We start from the raw sequence: 15744 nt of genomic DNA on the forward strand, positions 1-15744 counted from the left end.
ATAAAGAAGAATTCATTGGTTAAGATCTGAAAAAATAGTTTCTCAGGCCCTACTGACCCAGTTTTCAACAAAAAAGAATCAAGTGATGCAAATTAAGTTTTGAGACATTGTTATGCAGTCTGAGAAATTTGTAAAACTGTGTTTTGCAGTAATTTCTTAATAGAAGATTCAATGACTACTTAATTCTCCACTACGCAAAAAAAAAAAAAAAAGAAAGAAAATCTGATTTCTTTATATTCTACAAGTCTATTTTTCACAGGTAGTGATAAAATACACACTCCATAACGATGAAAAGTTCCAACAGCAACACGGCAATAATTTAATTTTAAAGTACTAAAGAATACTTAGATTTTTTTTCTGGTAAAATGCAATACGCTCTTCCTTTCACCTGATTAAGAAGTTATAAAAATGTGCACACTTTCTCTGATAGGACAGATGACACTGAGAGCCTACTTATATTTACTAGTAACTAAAGGAGACATTCAGATATTAATACAAAAGGTCTTGTTTTCTTTAGTAAAAACAAACATGCTTCTAGCAACTGTTACTGCACATATTTTGCTTTCATTTTCATATGCTTTGATATAAATGCATCAGGTGTGAAAACAAACATTTTAAATAAATTGTAGTTCAAGTTAAAATAATTTTAAATTAGTGACCAGACAGAGAAAAACACTGCAGGGTTATCTTTTGCCTCTGAAGACAGCAAAAACTTCCCATAACAATACATTTAATGACCCAGAACACTTAGAATTAAAGTTTTCGGGGGCACTCAAAACACACCAACTTTCACATGCATTGTTTCGAATCCTCTTCAATCTCTGTCAGTTCAACCTCACTCAGAAGACTCTGGGGCTGCTTTTCCCAAAACTTTTCCTGGAAGGCTTCGGACAGAATTTGAACGATTTCGGGATCTCTTATTTCTGATCGCTCTAGGGCGTTGCAAAACAAAAGTGACACTTTTTATAATAGAGAGGATTGTTTCCCAACCCCCACAGATGTGTAGGATTTTTAAAAGTGAAAGTTAGAAAAATAATCTTCTTCATCCTGACATATTTTCAATCCTCTTAAAACAATCTCAACAACTATATATAGTATGAAATTAGCTCTTGCCTGTTACCCTTGTTCCTACATAGACTTTTCTAATGTGTCTCACCAGTAATAAATTGTAAACGAGGCTATGACTCTAAGAGTAGACAGTGTGTTTCATGGGTATTTAAACAACAGCATTAAGTACTATAGGAATCTGTGGAATGTGGACTGCAGATTTATGTGTCTTAACAATTTCTTTACTGGTTTGTAATAAGCCAGCAAACCAACATTTTATTTTTATATTAATTTGGCCTCAGAAGTAGAGTATACTGGAGCATGACAAGAACAACAAAAGTAAACTGGCATATACTTAATAACTGTAACAGTGAATTGCCTCCAATACTAAAATATTTATCGAAACTGGGGGGGGGGTTGGAATAGAAAGAATTACCCTCAACAGCCTGCTACCAGCTCTTTAACAGTGGGCAATGTAATGCCTTAAGGTACCTCAAACTGTCTTTCATTTTCCAGACTTAATGGCTGATTGCAGAAATCAATGTTGCCATTAGTAACAGAGTATTTGTTATGGCATGATTTCCTCTGTTGTTAGGCTTGCAAAATGATTACAGTATTAGTGAGGTGCTTTCTTTATAAAGGGCTAAAGATATAACTTTCAATTTACTATCCATTAGCAAGTGACTTTGGAAATATACATGAGGCCAGAAATCTTACCTGTTATTACTTGCAGATTTTATTTCAGCAGTCATAGGCTAGTAACTTTAAAAATTGTACCAGGAAGCTCAATATTTTATAGACATCTCCAATGAAATATTATCTGCTTTGCTATTTATACACAGCAAGTTAACATGACATACAATGCAATTAAAATGTTTCAGTCCAATTTCTATTTTTCTTGTACTTTCAAATAGATGTGAATTAAGCAGAGGGCTTCATACATGTTAAAATCTGCACATAAGTTAAAAGATTGTCAAAAGGTTAGTCATTTGTATTTCTGAGTCTCTTTTTAATCAGTCCAGTGGCCAGGTACAAGGACATCTCTCAGCTAAGCAAGTGACGTGGTTGTCAGAATAGGGGCAATCAGAGAGGTTAGCCAACACACTGTTTATTAACTACAGCTCAGAGGCATCATCTTCCCTCACCCTTTTACACTGAGGACATGGAAAGATCTGCAAGAGAGGCACCGTGAATAGAAGAGGAGACAAAAAACACCTTCCAAAACCTGGAGGGAGAGGCCCTGGAAGCGACATTGCCATTGGTGGCTGTACAGACCCTGCACACTACTGCCGGTGGGGTGGCAGAGGTGACAGCTGAAAGGCTGGAAAACCTGCCCTTGGAGAGGGAAAAGGGTGAGCCGAGAATTAACCTCGAAGGCATTGCGGGAACCCAAACACAGATGTTCTGGCAAATAACACCATGTCCCCGTGGACTGCTAGGAAACGACCTAACAAGAGAACGCATAAACTCCTTTGCTGCTGTGATTTCAAATATAGCTATGAAGCTTTCAGCGCAGAGAGGGAAGGAGAAGTTATCATACCTGAAGAGGAGGGCGAGGAAGGATGTGGGCTGTCCTCCTGGGCACTCCCCGTCTGCGAGAGACCCCCACCTACTCCGCTTTCTTCAGTAATGTTAGAGGACCCTGGTGTTGTCGACCTGCTGACAGACTGAGACTCTTGATCACTGCCAGACCCACGTCGCTCATCGAGACTACCTTGAATTATTTCATCGTCTCCTTTCCTGTCTCTTTTGTGGACCCTGGAGTGAACGACCACTTGGTGGTATGTTCTAAAAACCCTTCCGCAGTCCGGGCATTCAGTTGGCTTTTCTTTCACGTTTCCATGACTTTGTAAGTTGTAATCGAGTCCCTGGTTCATACCATGTGACAAAAAATCTCTACTGCCTTCTAAAGGGTCTAGTTTGTTTGGCAAGTCTCTCTGATTGCCCATTTTAGTGCTGTGAACCAAATCAGCAGGCATTTTCTGCTTAGAGCCATCTGCTCCTACTAACACATACTCCCGCTTCTCCTTATCAAACATAACTCCAGCATTTGCCAAAGTGTCTTCGTGGCTGCGCTGTATCTGCTGCTCTTTAGACAAAAAGCCATGTTCCATGGCCATTCCCCTTGCCATAAGCTGCCAGGCCTGATAGCTGTTTACTGGATCCATCTCTGCTGCTTTGGCGGCAGCTTGTAACCTTTCTATACAGCTGGATTTCAGAGGAGGCACCAGATTGAGACAGCCCAATAAAGAATGTTTATCCCCTTCAGCAATACTGTGGCCAATGCCAGAAATGGGTGAAAGGAGCTTCCCCAAAACTTCTTTCTCTTTCATGGGCATGTCTCCTTTGTTATAGATTTGATTTTGTTCACTTAAACTTGCTTTGTCAGGAGGAAGAAACCCACTCTGCAAACATGACAGATATCTTGAATACAAGTTTGCATGAGCTTCCTGGGACATGCTGCTGATGGAGACAGGTACTTCGGGATCATTAGGAGATTTGTTCTTTACGGATAACTTATTCAGGTGAACTTTCATGTGATTTTTAAGAAACCAAGGCTCTTTGAATCGCCTCCCACAGATCTGACAGCAGTGTTCAAAGGAATCCTTGTGCTTTCTCATGTGGCCTTTTAGGAACCAGGCTTGGCTAAACACTTGGCCACACACCTCGCAGCGAAACTCATTGGTGGATTGCTCCCCATTCCCGTTGGAGCCCTGGCCCTGCGCTGACTCTGCAGTTATGTGAGCCTTCTCCACGTGGCTAATCAGCTCCTCCTCCTGCGAGGCAGCAAAGTCACACAGGGTGCACTTGTAAGGCTTGTGCAGGATCCTTATGTGCCTGTCCAGCTCTTCTCTCTTCTTAAACTTGCCTTTGCAAAATGTGCATCTGAACCCAGCTGTCTGAGCAACAACTTCTTCCTGGACACTGACTGGCTTTGGAGAGGGAACGGGGTTTGAAATATCAGGTGTGCTGTGATTAGGCGGCACAGACAAGTTACAGTTTGCGAGCGGCATTGGCTGGGTGTGCTGCTGTGCCTTCACATCAGGTCGTGGCTGCAAGAGGCTGCTCTTCATCTGTTTGTCCCGAAGAATTGCTCTCTCCTCCAGCTCGTGTAAAAGTCTGTTTTCTTCTCGGACTCTTCCACGACCTTTGCCGAGGTTTCCAAGCTTATGAGTACGCAGGTGTATCTTCAGGTTGCCTTTTTGAGCTGCTCTGTGGTCACAGTAGGGACACTTAAATGGTTTCTCTCCAGTATGAGTTCGCATGTGTAGTGACAGGATGCTGTTAAATCGAAAGCGTTTCCCACAGAGGGGACACGGGTACTTTCTGTTTTTCCTGGCATCATCCTCTATGTCGCTCATCTGAGACATAATCCCCAGGTTCTGTCCATTTAAAAACTGCTGCAGATCCACACGCCCATTCAAACTGGTATCCACCTCTCTATTGAGCTGGTTTGCCAACAGGGCCATCTGACTGCTGATGGGCTGGTTCGCTATGGACATGTGGCTTTTGTCTTCTAGCGGCACTGATGCCTTCTCCTCTGGATTCTGCCTGTTCTGGAGCTCCGGGAAGGCATGGCTGAGCTGGGAAGTGATCTGGTGCAGCTTCTGACTCATTGAATATTGCCCATTGAGTATGGTGCTGTTGAGATGGGCGTCAGCTTCTGGCACAGCTGAAGAAACGCCAAGGCACAAACTAGCTTCTTCCATCTCTGAAAATCAGAAGATAGTTTAGATTCAGACTGTGAAAGAGTTACAAGCATTGAATCACTGACGTGCAATTTGCTTTTTATGTTTCACCTACTCATAATAATGCAAAGGAATTAGTGTAAAAACAATTAAAAGTGTATTAAATGCCAACTGTGCTACACAATTTTGATCATACATGTACTTTCATCATTCTGCATGTTTACCAAGAACTATTAATTGCTATTTTAAAATATGCTACAATTTCAAAACCTAATTATTACAGAAGGGGCAAAGGTTTTTACTACCTCCCTTGTCCTTTTTCTTGTGAAACTGCACCTGTCTGCATTTCTAAATCTATAGAAAAAGAAATCTTATGCATCTCTCCCATTTTCATTAGAAAAGCCAGCAAAAAAAAAAAAACCACCAAAATAGAAATCCATTTGTAACTTTCGGTTCCATTAACCATATTCAATATATTACACATTCTACAATGAGAAAGATAGTTTTATGATTTGACAAAAAACCGATGGTATGATATTTACTGGTGTACAATAAAACAAGATAATGTTTTGGGAAAAAATAAAGGACAAGCTTTAGAACAATAAAAGGGATTTTGCTTTAGTCAACAAAAAGTGCAGTAATATCTCATTAAGCTGATTAGTATGCTGCTTAGAAACAGTACTAGGTGCTGTAACACATGATTATAATCATAAAAATCCTTCAGTGTTTGCAAGTAAGCATTAACGAGGTATATTAAATTTTAAGGAGACTGCGACTAGCAGCTTTGTAAACCTCTGAGATTAAGATTTAACCCTTCTGTTACAAAACATTGTTTTTTTGTCATTTTGAAACTGAGCCCATCAAAAGGCACATAAATTATCTTCTGCCAAGTCTTTTAATTCGTTGTTGAGAACCTTCAGATTTCTGTTCTTAGGAAAACTTGCCAGATTATAGAAGGAATATCTCTGTCCTTCGGCGGGTAAGACATGTGATTTAAGACACTTTGATTTGTTTTAAAGAGCTCTCTTATGGAACTAGATAAAACCAATTAAAATCTGGGGAAGGTGTTGTGGAAAGCCTCAACAAGTTTAAGAATTTTAATAACTTTCCTAATACACAGTAATGACTACAAATGGTACCTTACACTATGTATATTGCAGAAAATTAGAATTCAAAGCTGTTTGCTAAACACAAGTGCTCTGTTCTGGTCTGCATAATTGTCCACAATAATCTATCCTTGCCACTTCTCTACTCCATACAGACATAATGTATCTATAAAAGTCTGTTTAAAATATAAAGTTTCACATAACTAACTCTCAAACTATATGATGCTATAAGGTTATATTAGAACATAATTAAGATTTTTGTTGTTCAGTGGAGTGATTTGACACTTAATTCACTCACAAAACTACTGAATTCTATATGTTATTAAAAAATTAATTTGATCAATCTTCTGTTTGGCTTTAGCCAAAAGCATTTATTCACTACTCCTTCTAAAAAGGCTACAGGCATACTCCAGGTGGACATCATTCCTCACACAGATTCATAGTGGCCACTTGATAGACAATTCAAGGTCCAAATCTGGCACATACTTAAAATGCATGTAATTGTGCTCGTGAGAGTAGTCCAGAAGACTTCAAAGGGTGACTCTTGAAAGCAAAGTTCCACATGTGATTAAGTATTAGCAGGACCAGGGGTCTAAAAGAAAAAACCATGGGAGGTCCTTGAGAGGAAACCTATTTGGTCCTGACAGGAGTTGTGACACAATGCAGATCTTGTAAGTAGAGGGAAGTGTATATTCATGTGTATTAAAGATGAATATGAGCTACACAATTTTGCTCAGACATAAAGCAGATCTTTTTCAAAATTTAACAGATTCAGGTCTCCTGTTGGGGATCCATCGTTGTCAATATTATTATTTATAAAAATATGAAAGAGATCAAGTTTAGAAAAGGACCACATTTAAGTTTAGCTTGCAGTGTCTGATTTCCAAAGGTGGGGAAGCATAATCAAGCCAGGTGTTCACCCAAGGCCACGTAGCAAACAAAGAAAATTTTTAGTTGCTATGCAAGTTTTCTGTGCAGCAGACCACAATCATTCAAAATGTGAGTACACACAAACAATTTTTTTTAATTTTTGAAAGTTTGCTTAACTTTCAGAACAAAACAAATTGCATTTTCAAAAGGATTAACTAAACAACTTAAGAGTTGTCCTGCTTAGGTCTGTCATTGCCTGAAGCTGACTGAGATTTTGAGTATCTGCCTACGCACTTCTTAAAAAAAAAAAAAAAAGGCAACAAATAACCTCCCAAAAAGCAACACAAGAAAAACCCCCAAACGAGAATCTACTTTCTGCCTGGATTCCACATACCATGGGTGTTATTTCTCCCCACCATGCTTAAACAAGGCATGTTGGCAAACAAAAATTCAAGAAACGCATAGCATGTGCAGACACATACATACATTGAAGAGGGTCTAGAAAAGTCTTTGTGAATTGTCATTATTCTGTAACAGCTTGAAAAATGCAGCCTGAATTTCATTTTTTCAGTTGATCTCAGTAGGAACTGGGGCCTTTATGTGCTCAGAAAGGTTTGGGTAGTTAATTCTAGCATTTTATGCTCTATCGAAGTTTGGAAATGCTGAGAGATCCCAGTGGAATTTATTAATTCTGATGTTTAACCCTAAGCATCAGTTCAAATGTACAGTTATTTGGATTGGGGTGGGGAGTTATGGTTGAGATTTTTGTTATTCAGTGCCTCTTTTTCAAAGATAACTTTAATAAAGTAAGAACAGCAGTTGTAGCTGGAACCTGATAATTTCATCCAATTTTTCCTTTTTTCTATTTTCTGTCTTTCAAAAACGTACAGACACATATAATGTAGAATATAGACAGAATGAGTAAAAAAAAAATAATCAAGAAGAATACCAAATCCATATTTTTTATTTAAAGACTAATAATTTTTATCAAGTCGGGGGAGCCTGAACCCCACACACTGATCTTCTGGCATAGGAAATTTTATATATTTTTGATTAAATATGCAGAAAGGTCAGCAAAGCCTCTGCTTAGTGAGCAATAACCAGTTCTGAATGCTGCCCACTCCCATCAGCTGTGCAGTCTCTGGGATCCAGTTACCACAATCTCAAACACTACAGTTCTTCCATTAAACTGCATTCCCACCCTCACCTGCCCCAGCTCCTTGTAATCCTGTTCCTGCCTCTGAATTGTCTCCTCTTTTCCTCACTCCAACTCAATTTCATTGCAAAGTATAACCATGGCATTTAGAGTGAAATTCCTCCTCCTGCAATGCCAAGTTACTGCATTTCTGAACACAGGGAACCTGCTGCTGTTCAGCTCTCATGTAAATCACTCTTGGTACTTTTCAGGCCTCTCACAGCAAAACCTACCAAAATCTCATCTTGTATCCACATGAAAGACAGAAACATAACTCGTTCTCATCCATTATTCCACTATGAATTAGATAACTCAATCTAACTTGCCTAATTTCCCTTAAAAAGAATTAACAATTTCATTCTCCCCCTCTTTATCCATCATCCCTGTCTATATATATGACCAGACAGGGTTACACCAGGTGGGGTAAGGAGCTCTCATTCCCCACTGAGCCTCCTGCAGTTCATGGTACCCACCTTGGTGTCAAGGTGGTCATTGTACATCCTCTCCCCGTGGCCTAGGACTGCTCTCCACAACACCCAGGAGGTGCAAGGGGGCTTCTGCATCACAAACATGCCCACAGCCTGCAGTCCTCCTGCCTCCCCATGGACTTCCCTACAGCCACAACCATCCTCCTCAGACTGGCCTGAAGTGCTATTTTACTGTATCCATTCTGCCTCAATAACCAAATGCCAAAAATACAAAAAAAAAAAAAAACCAACAAAAAAAAAACAACCAACAAACACCTGAATGGACTTCACTGAAATTTAGCTTTCAACAGATAATCAGTTTGTAATTTTGACAAAATAAATACTTTTGTGCACCATCTTACTTCATTATGACTTTGCCTTCTTGTTTGCCCAAGAATAAAAAATCTGGAAATGTCCATTTATAAGTGCTGCTGAGATGCTCCATAGTAGAAAAAGCATCTAGCTTTCAATTTTTAAATATATAGTCTATTACATTTTTTTTCATGATTCTGATCTTTCCTATAAGGAAAGCACAGAATGTTTTGCCATCGCTCGCACTGGGAACAGAAGCACAATGTTCTCAGTAGTTAACAAATGTTTACAAAATGAACTGCAAATCAAATTTGAGATCGTTAAGAAATTCAAAATATGTTTGTTGAAGTTTATGTAGTAAATTTCTGACCTTTAATTATCTCAAATGTTTTCTAAAGACAGCGTCCCTCAAGACATGGCACCGTACAGAGCATGTTGGTATCAGGACTTGTTAGAGGCTGCCCTTCCTAACCTAAACAAACCCTCAGCTCTTGCCCAAGTGAGTTACTCCGGCCAAAAAGTCCCAACCTCACCCTGCTACACACACAGGCTACAACCCAGCTGGTTCACACTGCTCAGGGCAGGGCAGGAGCACCCTCAGGGACCACCACACCAACCATCACTGTGCTGGGTGTGTGCTTTCCCGTCCCTGTGAGGAGGGCACTCAGCTTATGAAATTCACAACGGGATATATATGTTATAAAAATACTCTCTCATCTCCTACATGAAGGTACAGTGAGACATTCAAGTCCCTTTGATGATACTAATAGTTATTTTGATTTCACTCACATTTTTGCCCTCAAGACTATTTCCTGTGATATCAATAACGAAAGTTCTGACTTTAGCCATTTCAATTGAACACACAGATTTTATTTAACTATTTGAAATGGATTACTGGAATTTAAAACCAATTATGACACCAGAAATGCCTGTCATCACAACTACATTAATGTAATACGAGAAGCTCAGCTTCCTCTTGCTGGGAACAGAGGGGAAAAAATATGGCAAATAGAATGAAAGAGTTTAAAGATAAATCTGTGCCTACACACACATGTAAACATATGCAGGCACACGTATATCTGTATACAGACACATATGTGCAGACACACACCTGTTATCTTTGGAAACAGATGGACCAAATTCAGCTCTTATTTACACCTGTTCATTCCTGCTGGACACACACACTAAAGCTTTTCCCTCTTCACTGCTGTAGAGAAAACAGTCATTTTAAAACCACTGTTGTGCTGTTATTATAGCTTAGATTAGGTTAGTTAAAAGATTTACAGTTCAGTAAGCAAAGTAATGCTTTACAAGCTCACGTGTTTAAACGACAAGCTCGCTCTGGCCTTGATCCTCTAAGCAGTTAGAGCTACACACACTGTTACTTATGCTTTCAGAATATAGACCTGGTATTTATCTTTCCAGCTAGAAAAATTCACATATATCTACATTATCTTGTGGTCCATTGACAAATTCTAAATACTCCAATACAGAATGCTTCAGTTCTTAGCAACTCGTAAACAGGTATTGCTGAGAACCTTCAGAATATATATTGAATTTTTATTAAATATTGTTCTTATTGTTGTAGCTGAAACAGTTGAACTAAGGCTGTTATAAGCATAATACACTCCTGTTAAGAAATACAGAACACCAGACTACTGAACCCTTTCAGGGTCATTAAACAGCTGTAAACATTATTACAAAAATAAACCAGAGATTTCATGCTTACATTTTAGCCCAGAGCTTGGTGTGCTGAGCAAGTACATTTTTTTCATCTCTTACAATCAACGCTGGTGACATTTGGGCATCCAAACAAATTACATCACAAATATTACTGAGGTGGGTAGGATACTGAGCGGTTTATTTGCCAGATGATTAATATATAAGCAGTAGGGCAGGATAGATGACCTATTCTTCTTTGACTGATTTGTAGGCAATACTAAGAGACATAGATGTAAATAGTTATATTTTAACAAAAACATGTGTGCACGGAAGGGGAGGCAAGGGATCAGCTGTATTTAATGCCACCAGGACGGCATTATCCAATCTGATAAAATGAAATAAACATTAGGCCAGATTCTATTCTCATTTTACTTATGTAAAATAGGGTATTTGCATCAAGTTCATAGGAGTTTTCCTTTTTTTTTTTTTTTTTTTGCCTATGTAGGTGTCCTGTTCCTTGGGGTACAATATAATTATATTAGGGAAATGTATGGTTTCTGGAGTGTAACAATGTCCTTAACAAAAAAACAAACAAACAAACAAACAGCAACAACAAACAAACAAACCCTCAACCACACTGGCCTATCGGTAATGTGTCCTATCTATTTGTTTTTATTTTTGTATTATTAAGGCCAGCTTGGTAATTTGTTTTTACCATTAGTCACTTCAGCACGTTTAAGTGTTGTAGTTACTACAAAGCATATGTACCTTGTGAAAACTAAAAGCTGTGTTGAAGCGCGAGTCAAGCACAGCGTGCACAAAGTCCTGAGTGATGTTGCACTGAGCAGCTCCTCCAGTCCCAGCTGGATCCCCGGGGTCGGGGCTGGAGCCTCCCAGGAACACCCATCTTCCAGCACCCAGCCGTGTGGGACCACGCAGGGGGGAGCCGGGAAGGCATTTGACAAAACTATAGCTGCTTTGTAGTGCTGATATTTAAACAAGCTGCTTATTGATTCCAAAACAAAGTACTCCTTTACTAACAACAGAGCCAACTCATTCCACAACAGTTTTTATGTCTTAAAGAAGGGTTAGCAGAGGGATTTTGAAGTTTCAAAAGTCATTAGCAGACAGAAAATTGTTTGCTGAGGCTCTACTGCTTTCACTCCGAGCTGGGAAGACAGTTGCTTTCTAAAATACCTGTTACATCTGTAGGGTACTTTCTAGTTAGCACAGCGCTTGGGGCTGATAACTGATCACTAGAAGATAAATCCCTAGAACAGCCTTTGGTTGGTAGCACCCATGGAGTGGAGGACTGTGAACTGTTTGTGATCACAATCTAGGAAGATGAGCAGAGAGGAGAGGAGAGGTCATTTATAAATCTCACTCACAGATTAGAACAGAAAGATTAGAAGAATGCAGACAAGCTGTTTGATTTATTGCTACTTTGCATGTGACTTAGCAAAATCTGTTTTCCTTCTTATTTATTCTATTTCACTTGCATATACTTAAGAAGTCAGATCCAAAGAAGAGAAAGATAAATAATTGGTACTGAAAGTTCAGTAGATTAAAAAAAAAAAAAATCCTGACTTTTTTTTTTCCAGGCACTGGTTGCATCTGGGATCATTATTTTTTAGCTTATAAACATTGATTCTCATTCTATTTTATTTTATTTTTTTCCTAGTGATCTCCTGATGATAAAAGTAAGATAAGAGTGATACCAAAATTCAAATTGGAGTCTTATTTGGGGAATGCTTCATTAAACTAAAGCTGCCATTACTTTAGAAACAGCATTTTTAACAGTAAATTTGTTATTTTCATGTAATTTGGAATGTATACAACTGATTAAACCCTCTCCAATTTGATCAATCTCCTGTAGCTCCTATCTGATCATTCACTTTAATTAATCTAACTGGCATACATCAGATTGAAGAAACCTTAAAATTAAGCTTTTAACGATCCACTTTACCATCACACAGTACAAATAAAATAATAAAATGCCTGGAAGACTTTGCAAAGCATATTTATGGTTTCATTTTTTTCATTTTTACAGCATGAAATGGGGTCTGAATCTCCTATTCTTATCTGAGGACACTGCACTGTGCTGGAAGTCTGTAATACTCTAACCCATTATATAATATTAAAAGAAACATAATGTTGACCCTATTAATCCTGCATTCCTCACACAGGCAAGTTCCAGATACAAGGCAGAGCATTTGAGCTGGGTGAGGACAGGAGGATCAGGCCCTCTGAACCAATTACAAAGAGATCAAGCAAGAAGAGTTAAGACCACAGAACTCAAAGCAGAGTTTGAAACAATTTAAATCCAAAACTATAATGCTGGGTTGATGATTTTATTTTCATTTCACAAAGGCTTAGACTTAGATTTTGTGCACAACTAAATATAATGTCAAATGCACATATGTCCCAAAGATCAAAGTATGATTGACTGAAATATTCAAATGTGATAGCCCAGAGAGATTTTGTTCACAAGGGCACCTGTCAGAAGCATAAGCTTGGATACAAATCATCAAATAAGTATGTAAAATCATTACTAAAATCCAGGCATGCAATCAGATAGTCAGTTGTCTGAAACTGCTGGACTGTAGCCAGCACAGTGGCTCAACAGACTAATGCTTTGGTCTTTGCAGATCCTCAGGGCCCTAGTTCAGTTCCTCCTGCTACTGGTCAGGTCAACTGTCTGTACCTAGTGTTGACTTTCCTGGCACTTAATGCTAGGAGCAAAGAAAAAAACCCCGAGTCCATAAGTTCCCTTTGACCTGAGCCACAGAAACATCTGCTGGTTGAGTCATGAACTGCTTGTTGGCCAAGTTTAACAGTAACCGATCCTGTTGCGGATCAGCTCTCTCAGCAGTAGGTGTCACTGCAATAAATAGATGGATTTCAAGGGACAAAGACACACACTTACCAGTGAAAATGCATAAACAGAACATCCCTGAATAAAGAGAGTTTCAAAAAGATGTATATGGTCCAATTAGACTTTTCCTTAAACTTTATGCAAAATGAGAAATTAAATTGCACGAGTGGGATTGCCAACAACAACAACAACAACGTAATTCTGTCCTTCAGTCCTGTGTCACAGAGATCCTTTAATTCACGTTAACCATCTCCCTGCAATCCCAGGTCTATTAGGTAAAGACTGTTACCATTAAACCTTAAAGAAAAAAAAGCTCTCTAACAAATTAAGTAATTTTCTCTAGTGGAACAAAAGACCTAGTTATATGGAAAGGCACTGCACACTCAACTGTAGTTGTAGGACTTAAAGACCACAAGGTTAGCCTATTTTTTGTTAAATCAGAGTCCATATCCAACCCTATCTGCACACAGAACAAGGAACCAGAGAATACTTATAACAGCTTGAGGGGCGGGGTGGGGGGAAAGATGTCTCAAGTATACATTTAATTAATAGAATGCATATTTTGAAAAAGCAGTAACCAATTTATATTTGAAACAGAAATATTTAGTGTGCCAAATAATATCACAGAGATGTCAGCCAAGTCTACACCGTATTTGGTTTCATTATCACAAAATGGTTTGTAGGATAATTAAGGCTGCTCCAAATTGCATACTATTGAGTTAGACTGTAGACAAAACAATGCATCACCAAGCATATGGGCTACCTGTGATGACATCAACACAGAAACTACGTGCCTAAGGAAATGTTTTAAGAAAAAATAAAGATTAATATATTAAACCTTGCATAACCTGTTGCACATGAAAGAGAACATATGTGACAGTACATACTCTCAAATGCATATATAATACAACTGCATTTATTATATTTCCAATGATATTGAACTGGGAAGAAAGAAAAGGAAAGAATATAGAGGTAACTAAAAAATAAATTATTCCATTCTTCAAGGTCACTATATTTAAGAGAAACCAACATCAAAAAAGAAGTTCCCCCCATGAAAAGCATAAAGGGCCACACTAGAAATGTGGAAAGGTTTAAGTTCCTCCTTCCCATCAGCATTCAACATCCCCAGCAGTTACTTTCACCAGCTCATACATGGTATTCTCTAAATGCCCCCAGCATCGTGGATCATCAAAGCATACTGTGATCAATGCAATCAGAGAAGAGGCTTAGACATTTTCTGAATATTTCTCTGATGGGCACAGAAACAATCAACATTTTAATATAACGTAGATGGAAACAGGTAAAAACTCAGAAGCAACTTGCCCAATTTCAGTGCTCCCAAAGGCCAGAAAAGGACCAAGTTTTTCAGAATTTCAGCACTGTAGAAATGAGTATCCCTAACGGATCATTTCCACATCTCATCTAGGAAAAAAGCTTGCCATGTATCTTGACTTAAATAGATGGCTCATCCTCTGTAAAGAAGCCAGGAACAGCATCCAGAACTCTTGACTCCCATTGCTTAGTCCAGTATGCCAGATAGCTTTCTTTTATCAAACATAATTGACTGCTGAAAAGACTGAGGTTTTTAACTCATGACAAACCTGTCGGCATAAAACTTTTTGGTTAAAATATTACAGATAGTTATTTTGGTTTTTAATAACTGAGATTCTTGGATCTTAAACCCTTCTACCTTCAATTTCTGTCTTCTCTCTTTCCTCAACCCAACTGATTTATTTTTCCTCTCCCTATAACACATGGACTTGGTGACAAAAAGAAAATACATAATGATCATAATGGCTCTTAGATACAAGTGGCCTCGATGAGTTATTTTTAATACTAATTTCCAGGAGAAAAAGGATAATGTTGAGAAAGGCTCAGTTTCAGTGGTATGAGACGGAGTAAAAGATGCAGCTGAAATAGATAGGGATGCTGGGAGGCAGGTGGATGCAGCAAAAATAGAGCAAACATTGCTAAGAAAGCTCCTTGTGTTTGTGGTCTCCCAAGAAGTAGAAACTTCTTCCAGAATTAAGAGGAAAAAGACAGATGAGGAAACACAACACAAAATTAGACTAGGGATAGAAAAAATGTACTTCATGATCACTCAAGAAAAATGAAACACTAGAAAACAAAATCTCTTTTATCCTTTGGTGTTCTGGTCTGCACGTACTCTTACTGATATATTACAGCTGCTGTCATTTAACTTTATTAATTGATCACTGTCAGGAACACAAGAGCAGAGCTGGTAACTCTAAGACCACTTCGTACCTCCTAAACTGCTTTCCCACTGAGACAAGTGGCTCAGATTTACAAGGGTGTGGTTACCAGACACTGCACCGCTCAGTCCCCCCCAGTTTGATTCTTCAGCTGCTACAATCAGACTGACCCCAGGGTCAGAAAATCTTCAGAAAATATACTCTTTTTTAGATTTCATTTTAGAGAAAAAAAAAAAAAACTATGTACAGCGCTGCTAATCACACTGCTCTTTTGGATGGAGGAAAACAACCCCAAACAGGAATGCCTA

General features: G+C 38.6%; 1 protein-coding gene across 7 annotated transcripts in view; it reads right to left on the reverse strand.

The window, feature by feature from the left end:
- The window catches only part of ZNF536 (zinc finger protein 536), a 344256-nt gene that overhangs the window by 180555 nt on the left and 147957 nt on the right, over positions 1 to 15744 (reverse strand). For all 7 annotated transcript variants that reach the window (XM_017828818.1, XM_017828817.1, XM_017828822.1 and 4 more), the window contains one exon: positions 2588 to 4759. In XM_017828818.1, the coding sequence (XP_017684307.1) occupies positions 2588 to 4757 (2170 nt within the window). In that variant the 5' untranslated portion in view covers positions 4758 to 4759. The remainder of the gene's footprint in view (positions 1 to 2587; positions 4760 to 15744) is intronic.

Source organism: Lepidothrix coronata, unplaced genomic scaffold (assembly GCF_001604755.1).
Source record: "Lepidothrix coronata isolate B3197 unplaced genomic scaffold, Lepidothrix_coronata-1.0 Scaffold153, whole genome shotgun sequence".
Classification (NCBI taxonomy): Eukaryota; Metazoa; Chordata; class Aves; order Passeriformes; family Pipridae; genus Lepidothrix; species Lepidothrix coronata.